The sequence below is a fragment of the Heterodontus francisci genome, chromosome 16 (assembly GCF_036365525.1).
Source record: "Heterodontus francisci isolate sHetFra1 chromosome 16, sHetFra1.hap1, whole genome shotgun sequence".
Lineage (NCBI taxonomy): Eukaryota > Metazoa > Chordata > Chondrichthyes > Heterodontiformes > Heterodontidae > Heterodontus > Heterodontus francisci.
In genome coordinates, this window is record NC_090386.1 from 78,330,019 (window position 1) to 78,347,571 (window position 17,553).

At 44.1% G+C, this 17,553-nt stretch overlaps 1 protein-coding gene across 7 annotated transcripts in view; it reads left to right on the forward strand.

Annotated features, from left to right (window-relative positions):
• LOC137378217 (proto-oncogene tyrosine-protein kinase Src-like) overlaps positions 1–17,553 on the forward strand; it is a 195,794-nt gene that overhangs the window by 144,815 nt on the left and 33,426 nt on the right. For all 7 annotated transcript variants that reach the window (XM_068048421.1, XM_068048420.1, XM_068048423.1 and 4 more), the window contains one exon: positions 15,964–16,113. In XM_068048421.1, coding sequence (XP_067904522.1) covers positions 15,964–16,113 — 150 coding nt within the window. The remainder of the gene's footprint in view (positions 1–15,963; positions 16,114–17,553) is intronic.

A 17,553-nucleotide genomic window follows, 5' to 3' on the forward strand; every position in this document is an offset into this window, starting at 1 on the left:
TAAAATCTGAATTAAAATTAATTATTTTAATAATTAAAATTCTGTCACCCAGCACATGACTGCAGTGATCCACATCTCAAAGGCATCACACTGTCCATATAGCAAAAAACTATAATTGTTCCAAATTACTACTAACTGTTAAACTAACCATGGTGATTGGTTCACATTCAGTGGGGTAGTAGAGCAAAAAACAGGAGCAAGTTACCAAGAAACAGTCAGCATTCACCATCGTGCAAACGAACCCAGTTTGGGTTCGGCCAGGTTCACTCAGCTCCTGACTTCATTACAGCTTTTCTCCAAACATGGGCAAAAGAGCTGAACTCCAGGGTTGAGGTGAGAGTGACTGCCCTTGACATCAAGGCAGCATTTGAACGAATATGACGTCAAGGAGCCCTAGCAAAACTGAAATCAATGGGAATCAGAGGGAAAATTCTCCACTGGTTCGAGTCATAGCTAGCGCAAAGGAAGATGGTTGTGGTTGTTGGAGGTCAATCATCTCAGTCCCAGCTCATCACTGCAGGAGATCCTCAGGGTAGTGTCCAATGCCCAACAATCTTCAGCTGCTTCATCAATGCCCTTCCCTCCATCATAAGGTCAGAAGTGGAGACCTTTACTGATGATTGCAGAATGTTCAGTACCATTTACGACTCCTCTGATAATGAACGAGTCCGTGTCCAGATGCAGCAAGACCTGGACAATATACAGGATTGGGCTGATAAGTGGCAAGTAACATTCACACCACACAAATGCCAGGCAATGACGATCTCAAACAAGAGAGAATCTAACCATCTCCCCTTAATGTTCAATGGCATTACCATCGCTGAATCCCCCACTATCAACATCCTGGGGTTACCATTGACCAGAAAGTGAACTGGACCAGCCACATAAATACTGTGGCTACAAGAGCAGGGCAGAGGCTGGGAATTCTGCTGTGAGTAACTCACCTCCTGTCTCCCCAATGCCTGTCCACCATCTAGAAGGCACAAGTCAGGAGTGTGATGGAATACTCTCCACTTGCCTGGATGGGTGCAGCTCCAACTACACACAAGAAACTCAACACCATCCAGAATAAAGCAGCCTGCTTGATTGGTGCCCCATCCACCTTTAACATTCACTCCCTTCACCACTGTCACACAGTAGCAGCAGTGTGCACCATCTACAAGATGAACTGTAGCAACTCACCAAGGCTCCTTCGACAGCACCTTCCAAACCCGCAACCTCTACCACCTGGAAGGACAAGGGCAGCAGATGCATGAGAACACCACCACCTGCAAGTTCCCCTCTAAGCCACACACCATCCTGACTTGGAACGATATCGCCGTTCCTTCCTGTAACTGGGTCAAAATCCTGGAACTCCCTTCCTAACAGCACCTACACCCCAAGGACTGCTCACCACCACCTTTTCAAGGACAATTAGAGATCGGCAATAAATGCTGGCCTAACCAGTGATGCCCACATCCCATGAATGAATAAGAAAAAGCAATCAAATCTCTCAAACAAATTTCTCAAGGTTGTTTTGGCAGCCACACATACAGAATTATATACTGCCGACAGTTAAACTGATATCATTCTTAAATGAGTTACTCTTATTGTATGTTGAACTTCTTTTAATAAAGATCCTCAACACCAACTTTCCCCTGCACAAGGATAGCTCGCTCCCTGAATTCAGACCTTTAGTTTTATTCTGTTTCCAGAGCCAGCAATCTTTCCCTTCATCTTGTTTCTTTGTATTTCTTAGGCCATGCACATACGCTGCCACTTTGCACAAGCATGAGGCAAGTCCCAGCTTTTCCATTCTTTTCATGGCTTTTTTTTTGCCTTTTCCCTCTCATAGCCAGCCTCTGCTATCTTACAGGTCAAAAGGCCTTGAGCACACCAAGCTTGCCTTTTGCTTCTCCTCCATTGTCCAGTTATTACTGTAAGCATTCTATCCCTTCTTCTGTCTCCCATCATGGCTTGATGTTTTTGCCATCCATTATTTTAAATATTTTATTTATTTTCCCCCACAATGTACTTTGGGTTGATTTTGTTGAACATGCTATATTAAAATTGAGCTCTTCCTATACCTGCTCCTCTTTCTAGTCTTTTGCAAATTCAGTGCTTGGGGTGATTTATACTTGGTGTCCAGAGCTGGAACTATGAGTGGTGCATTGTGTTACTGCAGACATTTGCAGAGAGCCATCTAAAGAGGAATGTGAATCCACTTGGCAAAGCAATTCAGTGTTATTAAAGTGCCTCTATTTTTAATTTTTCTGAAGATTTGTGTATTGTATTATGGACATTGGTTTATTTGGGAAAACTGAAAAGACTCCACGGTTGTTTTTTTGACAAGGGTCACTAAGAGGTCTTGTTTGAAAACAACCTTTACTGGAAGTAAAAGCAAAATACTGCAGATGCTGGAAATCTGAAATAAAAACAAGAAATGCTGGAACCACTCAGCAGGTCTGGCAGCATCTGTGGAAAGAGAAGCAGAGTTAATGTTTCGGGTCAGTGACCCTTTACTGGAAGTCACCTGCCTTGAGCTCAATAAACAACAGAAAGCTTGGTGATTTGGGGAAGATGTTTACAAGAGAAGTGACATGACGAGATTTATGATGGTCAGGAGGTTCTGACTTGCTGTTTCGGGTTTTGCTTTTGATATATTGTTTTAGCTCAGTTGGGGTGTGGACTGTGTTGAAAAGCAGTTTGAGGTCAACCTGCCAAGGGAGAAACACCCAGCTCATCTTTCCTGCACCTCTCTATGAGACACGGAGAAATCCAGTGTGTCAGCTCCTCTTTCTCTACCTCTTTGAAAAACCTGCAAATCCATAGTGGGATAACTGAAATCCCTGATGCCACATTTCTCCTGGAAAGCCTAACAGACTGCTTCTTAACATCTCCAGAACAAACTGCTCCAGAAAAGATCCCAGTGGTCTGTCTCCGTATACCCGGACGCCAGACTAAAAGGGACAACTGACATCCTTCCATATATTTTTTTTTACTTCAAGATTTAACAAATATTTGGCCAAAGCATTCCTTTTTTTTTGTAAAAGAGCTGTGCAGAGAAAATCTCTATTTTTCCGTTAACGTGTGTGTGTGTGTGTGTGTGTGTGTGTGTGTGTGGGTGGAGAGAGGGGGTATTTAAAAAGGGAATTTTCATATTTCAATCTGTGTGTTGATGCTTTGCTTCATTATTGAATAAGTCTTGTTTTATAATAAACTGATAGTTTTGTTGTTTATTGAGGAAAGCTGGTTGGTGTATTTTATTTGGGGATAAAGAGCAGAGTATATGATTGACCGTATTGGTAAGTGCGTAAACATTGAAATATATTTTGTGAACTGTGGAGAAATGGAACTAGAAAAAACAGTGCACTCTTCCCACTTGGTCATAAGGACAAGCAGCAATATCCTGCAAATACTGTTGAAAATAAATTGTTCACTTGCAACTTTTGTCTGTTACTCTGCTACTTTCAAACTCTTGCCACCCCGACCCAAGTGCCGCCAGCCCAAGATGTTACCACCAGCAGCAGATTAAGCTGAGGACCAAGGGAAGCCATGCCCAGGATTCCCAGCCCCAATGTCCGACATCAGATTCCAAATTCTTTTTTGGCCTCAGCTCCCAGCCTCATGCCCTAGTTTCTTTCTGCAAGTGTTGCATAACATGCTGTTTGTAGCTGAATATAATACTATATACTGTCAATTACCTCCTGTGGCATTTTCAATGTGAGAATATGCTGTTTGTCATCCCATGACGATGTAAACAGCCCTCCTGTATTGGATTTTATTGGGTCACCTGCAAAAATGAGGAAGGTGAGTTTTAACATAAAATTTGTAATATTACTGCGGTTAAAAAAGGCCTCGTTTGTTGAGACACTTTTAATTCATTCACTGGATATGGGCGTCACTGGCAAGGCTAGCATATATTGCCCATTCCTAATTGCCCTTGAGAGGTTGGTGGTGAGCTGCCTCCTTGAATGCAACTGAGTGGCTTTCTGCTGTGGGTCTGGAGTCACATCTAGAGGCTAGACTGGGTACGGACAGCAGATTTCATTCCCTAAAGGGCATTAGTAAACCAGATCGGATATTGACTTTATGACAATCCAATAGTTTCATGGTCACCATTGCTGATACTATTCCAGATTTATTTAATTGAATTTAAATTTCCTAACTACCTTAGTGGGATTTGAATACATGTCTCTGGATCATTCATCCTGGTGTCTCAATTACTAGTTCTGTAACATAACCACTATGCTACCATACCCATTCAAGGGTTGATGCTATATATTTGTTAAAGTATAATCACTTTAATTGTTTGTAAGGAGTGTAGTGCTGGTTTAGTTAGCACACAGATTGGATGTTTGGAAGAGAGTTTCAAGGAGGAAGGAGGGAATATATGCAAATAAGGGTGGTCAGAGTTCAGGTTTGAGGACTAAGATGTGGGGCCAGAAGACCCAAGTGGTAGGCGTGAGGCTTAACCATTACTAAGAAAGATATGAAGCCGAGGGTACTAGAGGCTCAATGCTAGTCTGGTTGTCAGACACTGGGTAGGCTCAAGCATGAGGCCTAAGGCCAGTCCACTATGAATGAGGAAAGGAAACGGGTCAGGAGAAGAGCAGGTATGCCATGACTTGAATTCAGAACTGGTTATCAGCAAACAGGTCAGGCCGGTAGGGGGCTGTGCCTGCCCCCAAAATTATGTTGAAAGCATCTGAAATTCAGCAAAAATTGTGGGTTCCTGAGTGACTCACAGCATAGTGCTCTCTAGCAGTGGGAGGTCTGCAAACACAGTATGACAAGCAGTGTTGAATATTGATTGGTTCCTTCATATTATGTTGTCATAGGGTTTTCCCTTTATAAATATTGACATACTAAGTTGGACTTAAAAATACATAATGTTAATATGGATAAAAGGTGCATGCCACATAAGTTTAATACGTTGTACATATATCTATGTTATATGAAGTGTTACAAGGCAGAATACACAGCACTGTAAAACAGCATTTTGTGTCACTTGCGGTGACCAATGCCATAGGACATTCCTTTTTAATAACCCTTACACAAGCCCATATAATTCTTATATTTCTGAAAGGTATTCTCACTGATGCAGCATATTGATTTTTTTAGAATAAGTTAGTTCAGCCTACAAAGCAATATAGCATGAAATTCAGTATTTCAGACATTAGATGTCTTGAAGAATGTCTTCAAGCCAGCTGTGAAGTTAATTTGTATGCAAGACAAATCCCAGTCTGAATTAAAAGTTTATTCAAGTCCCAGTTTATTTTATGGTGCTGTATGATGGGTCCTCTTGTATGCGAGTCATGTCTGTCCAAAAATTTGTTTCAGTCTTGCATGGATGTCATTGATGGGCCTTAACATTGCATCACCTAATGTGGATTTTTTTTTTTTGAAGAATGCCAGAATATTCAAACCATAATTACATGAATTAAGTATTTAGTTTTCAGTATGGTCACATGGTCAAAATATTTCACAGCTCCTCAAATGTCCCTGTTCTATCAGTGTGTCCCCGAATACTGCAATGCTTGTAGTGAACACTTGAAACAGTGATGCTTGGCACTATTAGGACTGTGATACAAGCAGATGTTTGCCAGCTTTCTTCTCTTCTCCGAGTCAATTAATCTCACTGGGATATGGATCTACGATTGTGAAAAACTCTCTGGTATCTCACCTAAGTGGTCACTGTACACATGCGAACCTAGAGGGTGAATGATGGCAGGCCATGGGGAGGGTATCACTGCCAAATTTAGCAACATCCTGATCTAATGCCACAGCTGCTCATTTCCACTCGATGGTGATCAGCTGTTTACCCGCTCCCTAGTCCAGCTGTACCCCTTCTGCTATCCCAGTTCTTTCTACTCTATATTGGGAAGGAGAAGTTAACTGAACTGACTGACAACTGAATATGATTCCAGTTCACTATATCCTCACACTGTACATTTTGTGTTCTAAAACAATTGATAATACTGAGCTGTATGTGGATTGCAATTTCCACAGCAAAATTAGATTTCAAATTGAAAATGAACGAGGCTGGCATGGGATCTGTTAAGTACTGTTATAGATTTTAAATTTTCTTGATGATTGAAGCTTTCAATTCACTAAGCTGCACAATGATCACTTATTTCTTCAAACTGTCTTTGAATATTCAAATGGATTGTATGAAGCACACTCGGTAGCATACCTATCAACTAGAAAGTTTGTAAAATCTGACTAACAGCTTCAAGAACAGCTAACACAACAGCTGCCCCCTCCCCGCCCACAAAGTCCTCGGAGCCCTGATGTGTGAAAGCAAGTAGTTACACTGGTTTTCTACCACATATGGACATTCAACCATTTCTGACTCCCAAAACATAAATCCCTTACCCCTCTGCAGCCAAACATCACCGAGCCAGCAGAAGCCATATATTTCCCAAACTCTTGACTGAATCACTATTTGGCAGAGATCTGGGTGAATGGTGATAACTTGCGTGCAAGGCTTCACACATTAAAACTTTGGCGTATTCTGGGACAGCATTGACAAAAAGTGCCTCAGGCGTCAAAAATCTGGTTTCCTAGCACCACTGCTGGCACCCTGACAGTGCTGAAGAAACGCACAAACCATCGATGGTTGGCATGCATGCAATACAGCCTTAAAGCAACAAGGGCCCTAATGGTTTGTATCGCTCAATTATTTTTGTGGTTTGGCAAAATTCAAGGGTTATCCACAGAAATGCTTTCTATGTACAGTCTTGAAGCTATCAGAGTTTTAGTTAGTACTTCCTATAGATAATCCTATAAATTTATTAAATCTGGAATTAAAAGCTAGCCTATGGTAACCATGAAACCATTGTCGATTGTCGTAAAAACCCATTTGGTTCACTAATGTCCTTTAGGGAAGGATATCTGCCAGTCTTACCTGGTCTGGCCTACATGTGACTCCAGACCCACAGCAATGTGGTTGACTCTTAAAATGCCCTCTGAAATGGCCTAATAAGCCACTTAATGTATTAAATCGCTACAAAGCCTAAGAGAAGGAATGAAACTGGACGGACCACCCGGCATCTACCTAAGCACCGGAAACGACAACGGCAAACCCAGCCCTGTCAACCCTGCAGAGTCTTCCTTACTAACATCTGGGGGGTTTGTGCCAAAATTGGGAGAGCTGTCCCACAGACTAGTCAAGCCTGACAGAGTGATACTCATGGAATCATACCTTACAGACAATGTCCCTGATACCATCATCACCATTCCAGGGTATGTCCTGTCCCACTGGCAGGGCAGACCCACCAGAGGTGGTGGCACAGTGGGATACAGTTGGGAGGGAGTTGCACTGGGAATCCTCAACTTTGACTCCAGACCCCATGAAGTTTCATGACATCAGGTCAAACATGGGCAAGGAAACCTCCTGCTGACTACCACCTACCACCCCCAGCCCCTTCAGCTGATGAATCAGTGCTTATCCATGTTGAACAGCAATTGGAAGAAGCACTAAGGGTAGCAAGAGCACAGAATGTACTCTGGGTGGGGGACTTCAATGTCTATCACCAAGAGTGGCTCAGTAGCACCACTACTGACCAAGTTGGTCGAGTCCTAACACACCTAGCTGCTAGACTGGGCCTGCGGCAGGTGGTGAGAGAACCAACAAGAGGGAAAAACCTACTAGACCTCATTGTCACAAATCTACCTGTCGCAGATGCACCTGTCCATGACAGTATTGGTAGGAGTGACCACCGCACAGTCCTTGTGGAGACGAAGTTCCATCTTTACATCGAGGATACCCACCATTGTGTTGTGTGGCACTACCACTGTGCTAAATGATTTTGAACAAATCTAGCACCTCAAAGCTGGGCATCCATGAGACCCTGTGTGTCATCAGCAGAATCAGAATTGTATTCAATCACAATCTGTAACCTCATGGCCCAGCATATCCTGCATTCTACCATTACCATCAAGCCAGGGGACCAACCCTGGTTCAATGAAACATGCAGGAGAGCATGCCAGGAGCAGCACCAGGCATACCTCAAAATGAGGTGTAAATACAACACAGGACTAGCATGCCAGACAGTGGAAGCAGCATGTGATAGGGCCAAGTGATCCCACAACCAATGGATCAGATCCAAGCTCTGCAGTCCTGCCACATCCAGTCGTGAATGGTGGTTGACAATTAAACAACTTAACAGGAGGAGGAGGCTCCACAAATAGCCCAATCCACAATGATGGGGGAGCCCATCACATGAGTGCAAAAGACAAGGCTGAAACATTTGCATCCATCTTCAGCCAGAAGTGCCAACTGAATGATCCTTCCCGGCCTTCTTATGACGTCCCCAGCATCACAGATGCCAGTCTTCAGCCAACCCGATTCGCTCCACATGATATCAAGAAACAACTGAAGGCACTGGATACTGCAAAGGCTATGAGCCCTGACAACATTCCGGCAATAGTACTGAAGACTTGTGCTTCAGAACTAGCTGCATGCCTAGCCAAGCTGTTCCAGTACAGCTACAGCACTGGCATCTACCCGGCAATGTGGAAAATTGCCCAAGTTAGTCCTGTACACAAAAAGCAGGACAAATCCAACGTGGCCAATTACCACCCTATCAATCTACTCTCGATCATCAGCAAAGTGATAGAAGATCGTCGACAGTGCTATCAAGCGGCACTTGCTCAGCAATAACCTGCTCACTGATGCTCAGTTTGGGTTCTGCCAGGGCCACTCAGCTTCTGACCTCATTGCAGCCTTTGTCCAAACACGAACGAAAGAGCTGAATTCCAGAGGTGAGGTGAGAGTGACTACCCTTGACATCAAGGTAGCTTTTGACCGAATATGGCATCAAGGAGCACTAGCAAAACTGGAGTCAATGGGAATTAGGGGGGAAACTCTCCGCTTGTTGGAGTCATATCGAGCACAAAGGAAGATGGTTGTTGTTGTTGGAGGTCAATCATCTCAGTCCTAGGAAATCATTGCAGGAGTTCCTCAGGGTAGTGTCCTAGGCCCAACCATCTTCAGCTGCTTCATCAGTGATCTTCCCTCCATCATAAGGTCAGGGGTAGGGATGTTTGCTGATGACTGCAAAATGCTCAGCACCATTTGCCACTCCTCAGATAATGAACGAGTCCGTGTCCAGATGCAGCAAGAGCTGGACAACATCCAGGCTTGGGCTGATAAATGGCAAGTAACATTCGTGCCACACAACTGCCAGGCAATGACCATCTCCAACAAGAGAGAATCTAACCATTTCCTCTTGTTGTTCAATGGCATTGCCATCACTGAATCCCCCACTATTAACATCCTGGGGTTACCATTGACCAGAAAGTGAACTGGACCAGCCACATAAATACTGTGGCTACAAAAGCAGGTCAGAGGCAGGGAATTCTGTGGTGAGTAACTCACCTCCTGCCTTCCCAATGTCTGTCCACCATCTACAAGGCACAGGTCAGGAGTGTGATGGAATATTCTCCACTTGCCTGGATGAGTGCAGCTCCAACAACACTCAAGAAACTCAACACCATCCAGGACAAAGCAGCCTGCTTGATTGGCACCCCATCCATCCCTTCAACATTCACTCCCTCCACCACCGACGCACAGTGGCAGCAGTGTGTTCCATCTACAAGATGCACTGCAGCAACTCACCAAGGCTCTTTCGACAGCACCTGCAACCTTTACCATCTAGAAGGACAAGGGCAGCAGATGCATGGGAATGCCACCACCTGCAAGTTCCCCTCCAAGCCGCACACCATCCTGACTTGGAACTATATCGCTGTTCCTTCACTGTCACTGGGTCAAATTCCTGGAACTCCCTTCCTAACAGCACTGTGGGTGTACCTACCTCCCCAGGACTGCAGCAGTTCAAGGAGGCAGCTCACCACCATCTTCTCGAGGGCAATTAGGAATGGTCAATAAATGCTGGCCTAGCCAGCGACATCCACATCCCCTGAGCAAATGAAAAAAAATACTATTTTGTGGTAGTATTCGGAAAATGGCCCAGAGTTATAAGTTTAGTTTTCTGTTGCCTAAAACCTCAAATGTACCAAAGTTAGTTCGTTTTGCAGTCAGAAAATTCCAAGAATTTCAATTATTTTTGGGGGCTCTTCCCAGCTATTTTTTGACAGGTTGATTTAATAGAACCATCGTGTTGTTATCAATTATTTGCTGGAGTAATTCAGAACTAATCCTAATTTCTCCCCATACCCTTGTGACTTCCTCCGGGGCGGCACAGTGGCGCAGTGGTTAGCACCGCAGCCTCACAGCTCCAGCGACCCGGGTTCAATTCTGGGTACTGCCTGTGTGGAGTTTGCAAGTTCTCCCTGTGTCTGCATGGGTTTTCTCCGGGTGCTCCAGTTTCCTCCCACAAGCCAAAAAAATTGCAGGTTGGTAGGTAAATTGGCCATTATAAATTGCCACTAGTATAGGTAGGTGGTAGGGAAATATAGGGACAGGTGGGGATGTGGTAGGAATATGGGATTAGTGTAGGATTAGTATAAATGGGTGGTTGATGGTCGGCACAGACTCGGTGGGCCGAAGGGCCTGTTTCAGTGCTGTATCTCTAAACTAAACTAAACTAAAATGTTTTTCCAATTTTCCCTGGAAAGCTACAACTATCTCTGTCTCAACCATTCCTTTTAGTAAATCATTTTGTGCTGCAGCAGCTTTCAGTAAACCAGTTTCTCCTAATCTTTCTCCATACTCTCTCAAATGTTCATGTTGCAATTCACATACAGGTCATTATCATCAATTATTTGAGGAGAAAAATTAAAATAAGTTCTGTTGAGATTGTTATGAATTGGAATTTTGTGCAATCAATTGGGATTGCCGATTAGATATGTTCAATTAGCATCCTTTCCTCCCATAACTCATTTGCACTGCCAGTGTGGTATCAAGCCATACAGACCAGGAAGGGCCCAGTTCAGTACTTGGCTGTGCTGAGACAACTGATGTACAATTGGGTAAGGGAGAGAAAATAAATCAGGCAGGGTTTTTACTCCTGGTCACTGTCAAGTGGCTATGTTGGAGATAACCTATGTGGGAATCTGATGAGGATATGGAAAGGATGAGATGTGAAGCATTCCATGGGAAAATAGCTTATTAACATACAGTTTCTATGCTCGCCCATAAAGAGTGGTCACGGGTGAAAAGTGGATTAATGATTGTGGTCGATACATTTTAAAGACTTTGCTTGTTAAAACTCAATGAAGCTCACTCTTTGCAACTTGATTTTCATTCATAAACATGAGAGAGCTCATTGTCTGCACAGAACTTGGATGGTTGGCCTAAACGTCTCTGGGAGGTGGTGTTGGTGTTTCTTTTCAGATTTCCTGAAATACTAATATAGAACAAGTTACTGGTTTTGTGGTTTAAGCTACTGCTCATTTTAGAATTCAGTTGTACACATCAGATGGCTACAAAGCTCAGTTCCAGATCTGTCCTCACTTACCTCATCTGAGCCAGTTAGTGACAAAGGTGCTGCAATTGTCTCTAACTGGAGTGGCAGCAGGGGCACTGCAACTGGAATAGGATCGTGAGGGAAGAAATCAGCTTGCGTTCTGCTCTTACAAAAGCAAAATACTGCTGATGCTGGAACTCTGAAATAAAAACTGAAAATGCTGGAAATACTTAACAGTTCTGGCAGCCATCTGTGGGGAGAGAAACAGAGTTAACAGGCTGGATTTTACCTTAGGTGGATGGGAATTTGCCACCGACATGAAAGTCGGTGGCGAACCCGCTTCCACCTAGTCAGGGGATCCGCCCCGCATTTTACGCGTCCCCGGGCTTTAATTGTCCAGAGGTGGGACTTCTACCCACTTGAGGGAGGAGGTCCCGCCTTAGTGGGCTGCCGGCCAATCAGCGGGCCGGCAGCTCTTAGTCCCAGCAGCGCCACCAGGAGCGATTGGCCACTGCTGGGACTGCAACCCAGCTGATGCCAGGAACCCTGGAGGGAAGGTAAATAGGGGTCACCTCACCAGGGGGATCGGTCCTTCCTTGATGAGGCTGCAGTGTTCGTTTGGGGGTAGGGGGGGCGCGTCTTGGGTCCCGGGGTGGGTTGGGAGGTGTGGGCAGCTCTCAGTCGGGCACCCTGTACTTGATTGCCATGCCCACCCCCCCCCCCCCCCCCCACCACCAGGGCGTGGAAAGGCCGGCAACTATCGCTGGGCAGCCTTTCACGTCCCCAGCATGCCCGCTTGTCACAGGTAAAATACCCGTGGAAGCGGGCAAGGGCCCTTAAGTGGCCGTTAAGTGGCCAATTAAGGGCCTTGATTGGCCTCAGGCAGGTGGGCTGTTTCCTGCCTGACGCCCTAAACTTGGCCGGAGGCAGAAGCGGGGCGGGTAGGCCTCCCGGAGCCTCCCGCTCAATTTTATGCCACCCCCACGCCACCAACCAACCTGCTGGGGTGGCGTAAGATTCAGCTCAATCTTTCAGTTCTGTGATCTTTCATCAGACCTGGGAAAAGATGGAAATGCAATAGGCTTGAGTAAGTGAAAGTGGGGTTAGTGGGGGGGGAATGGGTGGGTAAAAGAACAAAAGGGAAAGTCTATGATAGGGTGGAGGGCAAGAGAGATTAAATCACAGAATCACAGAATTGTTACAGTGCAGAAGGAGACCATTCAGCCCTTCGTGTCTGCACTGGCTCTCCGAAAGAGCAGTTCACCTAGTGCCACTCCCCCGCATCCTCCCCTTAACCCTGCACATTCTTCCTTTTCATATAACGGTCTAATTGCCTTTTGAATGCTTCAATTGAACCTGCCTCCAGCACCCTTTCAGGCAGCATATTCCAGACCTTAACCACTTGCTGCGTGAAAAGGTTTTTCCTCATGTCGCTTTTGCTTCTTTTACCAATTACTTTAAATCTGTGTCCTCTCGTTCTTGATCCTTTCACGAGTGGAACAGGTTCTCCCCGTCTTCTCTGTTCAGACCCCCTCATGATTTTGAATACCTCTATGAAATCTCCTCTCAGCCTTCTTTTCTCCAAGGAAAACAGTCCTAACTTCTCCATGACAGAAGGTTTCATCATGCAAAAGCAAAGGGAGTGGTAATGGGATAAGTAGGGAAACAAAAGATATGTCTAGTCGAGGTGTGAATGGCAGGAACCTTCTCTTGCTTGCTGTCCAGTACCGTTTTCTAGAAAGGCATTTGTATGCACGTTGGGTGACCAGATATTTGAAGTCTGCCTGGAATGTTATTCTTCCCTCAGTTGAATAACACTGACACTCAATGTCTAGGCTTACACTTGAACAATGTCCACTTGACTGAGGTACCTATGGGGCACCAGCAACATGCTGAAGCTTTTAAGAGAAGCGGGGAGCAATTGAAATGAAGCTTAAATGTTTTGTACATAATGCCACAGGGCATTTTATCTGTGCAGCTTTAAGGTGTTTCCCAAACCTCCAGACATTGTTGAATTCTGCAGCTCCAATCTCAAAGCTTTTTCTAATTGATTTTTCCCAGTGGAGCCTTGCAAGTGATGAAATGTTGAGCACAGAGAAATAAAAAGGTTAGACAACTTTGCTAGATAACATTTGAAAGGAAGCCTTTCAGCCCTTCATCAAAAAAAAAAGTCCAACATCCATGGAGCAGCTGCAGAAGTACTGAAAGAATGTCTGGAATTGCAAACCTGGTATGCTAAAAGCCTTGTGTTGTCAGGAATTTTGGCTTGAGAATTAGCTTTTCCGGGATCTTTGCAGAACCTATCAACAGGATGACATAAAGATGGCAGCAGACAGATTCAGCCTGTAGTGATTCTTATACTGAAGCTAATTTAATGCTCCTGAGAACAGCTTCTTTGTAAATACATGCTGATTTTCAAGCAGAATATTGTTCAACACAACAATGAGCTACCATCTTTGGTAGTAATCACAATTCCATTATGTCTCCTTGTACGTAAACTGCATATCCCTGGAAATGCAGAGCCTTTTTAATTTAATGAACAGTTTCGTAAAGGGCATATTCTGGTTGCTGAGTTAGAGGTGAGGTAACATGACTGGGGATATAATTTGTTGCTGGTTTTTGGAAAACTATAAATGTCCAACATTGAGCATGCAGGAAGCTTCAGGTGATTATCAGAAAAATCTGTGCAGCTGGTTAATCTGGAATTTGGTTCAATGCTGCAAGTAGGGACTTGCTGGAAGTAATCCAGTTGTATAATTACAGTCCTTAACCAGTTACATTCAGCAAAATCAGCTTTACTGTGTCTATAGCATTCTCTGTTCTTGAGTTTTATGGCAAGCTGGCATGAAATGCATCTCAATGGGGCAGGAGGAGGGTTGTTGGGTCATCTGAGCAAAGCTGAAGATTTTATGCTCAATGCTACTTGACAGGTCATGAATGGGATTTCTAGTTACCTTGTGCAGTAAATTTTTTATTCACTAACAACAGTTTGTGAACCCTGGTACCTAAACATGAGGTATAGATGAGGAATTCATCATTTGGAGGAAGAGCTACAACAAGCAGCGAGTGATCAGGTATAGCAAGAAAACCAACAATAAAGGAAGATGTCTTCTATTTATTATAAGTAAAATGACTCAAAGCACTTCGCATAACTTTGAAATACGCTGACTATTCCACATAACAGCAATGAAAGATGTGAGGAAGAGCAATAAAGATATTGGAGTTTCTTGCAAATTGATAGTTTTCTTCATTTCACAGTGTGGCCAAACAAGAAGTTTAATTTCCCCAGGCCAGCTGCTGTGTTGGTCCCTGGCTCTCTCAGTGCTGGTTATGTACAGCTGGTGATGATAACACAATGTACTCACTGGATTTTTTTTGAAGACTTGCAATTTTTTTCTAGGTCTTCCTGAGGGCAACTGGCCTTTTTGGGCCAGTCAACCCACCGTTGTGTACTGATGTTCTGACCCCAGCACACGCACAACTATTCTTTTTGAAGTGATGTCATGCTGATAGTATTTTGGGCATGAGCATTGGGTAAAGATCCAGGTCAGTCTACATTTACACAGAATAGTCAACCCCCAGTGCATCTAGTTTACAAGCAAACTGGCTGTATTATCCACGACTAAATACAGGAGAGTGTTTTTTTTAATTCATTCATGGGATGTGGGCGTCACTGGCCAGGCCAGCATTTATTGCCCATCCCTAATTGCCCTTCAGAAGGTGGTGGTGAGCTGCCTTCTTGAACCGCTGCAGTCCATGTGAGGTAGATACACCCACAGTGCTGTTAGGAAGGGAGTTCCAGGATTTTGACCCAGCGACAGTGAAGGAACGGCAATATAGTTTCAAGTCAGGAAGGTGTGTGACTTGGACGTGCACTTGCAGGTGGTGACGTTCCCATGCATCTGCCGCTCTTGTCCTTCGAGGTGGCAGAGGTCGCGGGTTTGGAAGGTGCTGTCTAAGGCGCCTTGGTGCATTGCTGCAGTGCATCTTGTAGATGGTACACACTGCTTGCACTGTGCATCGGTGGTGGAGGGAGTGAATGTTTGTGGATGGGGTGCCAATCAAGCGGGCTGCTTTGTCCTGGATGGTGTCGAGCTTCTTGAGTGTTGTTGGAGCTGCACCCATCCAGGCAAGTGGAGAGTATTCCATCACACTCCTGACTTGTGCCTTGTAGATGGTGGACAGGCTTTGGGGAGTCAGGAGGTGAGTTACTCGCCGCAGGATTCCTATCCTCTGACCTGCTGTGGTAGCCACGGTATTTGTATGGCTACTCCAGTTCAGTTTCTGGTCAATGGTAGCCCCTAGGATGTTGATAATGGGGGATTCAGTGATGGTAATGCCATTGAATGTCAAGGGGAGATGGTTAGATTCTCTCTTGTTGGAGATGGTCATTGCCCTGCACTTGTGTGGCGCACAAGATCTTTGAAGACCTGAGCTGACCAGCCTGCTCTGGCAGAAACCCATTGTATACTATGCTGGGAAAATCAAGAGCCTTTTTATCTGCTTCAGCTAAAATCAGTCACCACAATGCCTTCATGCAAGTGGAAGTGTAGTGTTATATAAAGGTCTTGTATGCTTAGCTAGTAATATTTCACTTCCTTTTATCTAGGTGCTTATTGTCTTTCTGTGTCTGACTACGACAATGCAAAAGGACTGAATGTGAAGCACTACAAGATTCGTAAATTGGATAAAGGTGGCTTCTATATTACATCACGAACCCAGTTTGAAAACCTGCAGCAGCTGGTACTCCACTATTCAAGTAAGTTCTAAAGAAATGCTTTTGCACAAATATACGCATGAAGATGCCCTTCCACATTACTTTGCGATTTTGAATAGAGTGATTATTTTTGCTGTTATAAATTTGTTGCAACTATTCTTTAATCTCCAAGCAGCAGTAGAAATAAGATATTGCACCAATCTGGTACACACCTCGCAATGCTGAGCCACAGTCTGTTGACAGCAACACAGATCCTGAGGCCTGCCTGCAATAGACAACATCAATGTTACGAAACTTACCCTCTAGGTGTCATTACAATCATGAATGAATCTATACATTCATTTGTGAGATCTGTAGAACAAAGCACATACATCTGTCTAAATGAAACGAAATGAGCTGCCATGACCCTAGTCACCTACCCATCATCTGAGAACATGTCTGGGAATATGCTGCGAATGTCCGTGAAAAATGTTGATGAATAGAAAACTGCTCAACAGAAATTCTTTATATGCAGAAATAAATAAACATTTTGCATTAATTTAAGAAGGAACTTTTTGACTTATAAGATATTCCAAAGTGCTTCGCAGCCAATGTATTTTGAAGTGTAGTCCGTGTGTTCTGCATGCAAGTATGGTCATTAATTTATGCACAGCCAGATCACCCAAAGCGCAAATGAGATGAATGACCGGGTAATCTACTTTTGATGGTTTTGGTTGAGGACTGAATGCTGGTAGGACACTATGAGAATTTTCAGCTCTTCTTTCAACAATGCCATTGTCCAAGTGGATGTAAAAGTTGCACAGAGAGAGAGAGAGAGCTGTTGTTTAACATGCTGCCCAAGTTCTTGACCTGACCATGCCAGGAGGCATTGGGCAGAGACAATGGTGTCTCCTGGGCGTGCAGGAGAAGAAATAAATTGGATATTGCTCTGATTGTGGTGAAATGTACTATTGGTTGGTCAAAGAGGACATTGACAGAGGACTGAAAAAAAGATTTCCTATTTCTCTGACTCATTGAGAATGTAAGATAAAAGGAGTATTAAAATTTGAGCGTGTGTGTCTTTCACTGGAGAGGAAAGTACATGTTTTTTTAAAATAATGGTGTTGTAAACATATCAGGAGAGGATATAGGAAGGATAAATTTACAACTGCATTCTTCTGGAAGGAAGCTTTGTTCCCTAGGTGCAAATATTGGAAATTCTGTGGCATACTGCATTACACCCAATACGATATGTGATTCAGCAGGTTAGACTCCTCCCTACTGTGTTTAATTGTTATAGAACGAATGTTGCTAAAACAAAAAGAGTGCCGCTTATCTCTTGTTTAGCACACTTCCATACCCTGACAATCAAACCTTAAAGATAGTGGAACATATTTTCCTGCTGCTGCACTGGGTCATGTTGGATCATCCAGGTGTATTGCATGGACAACATCTGGTCACGGGCTCCTTGCTACCTGATTTTCCTCTACACATCACATTTAA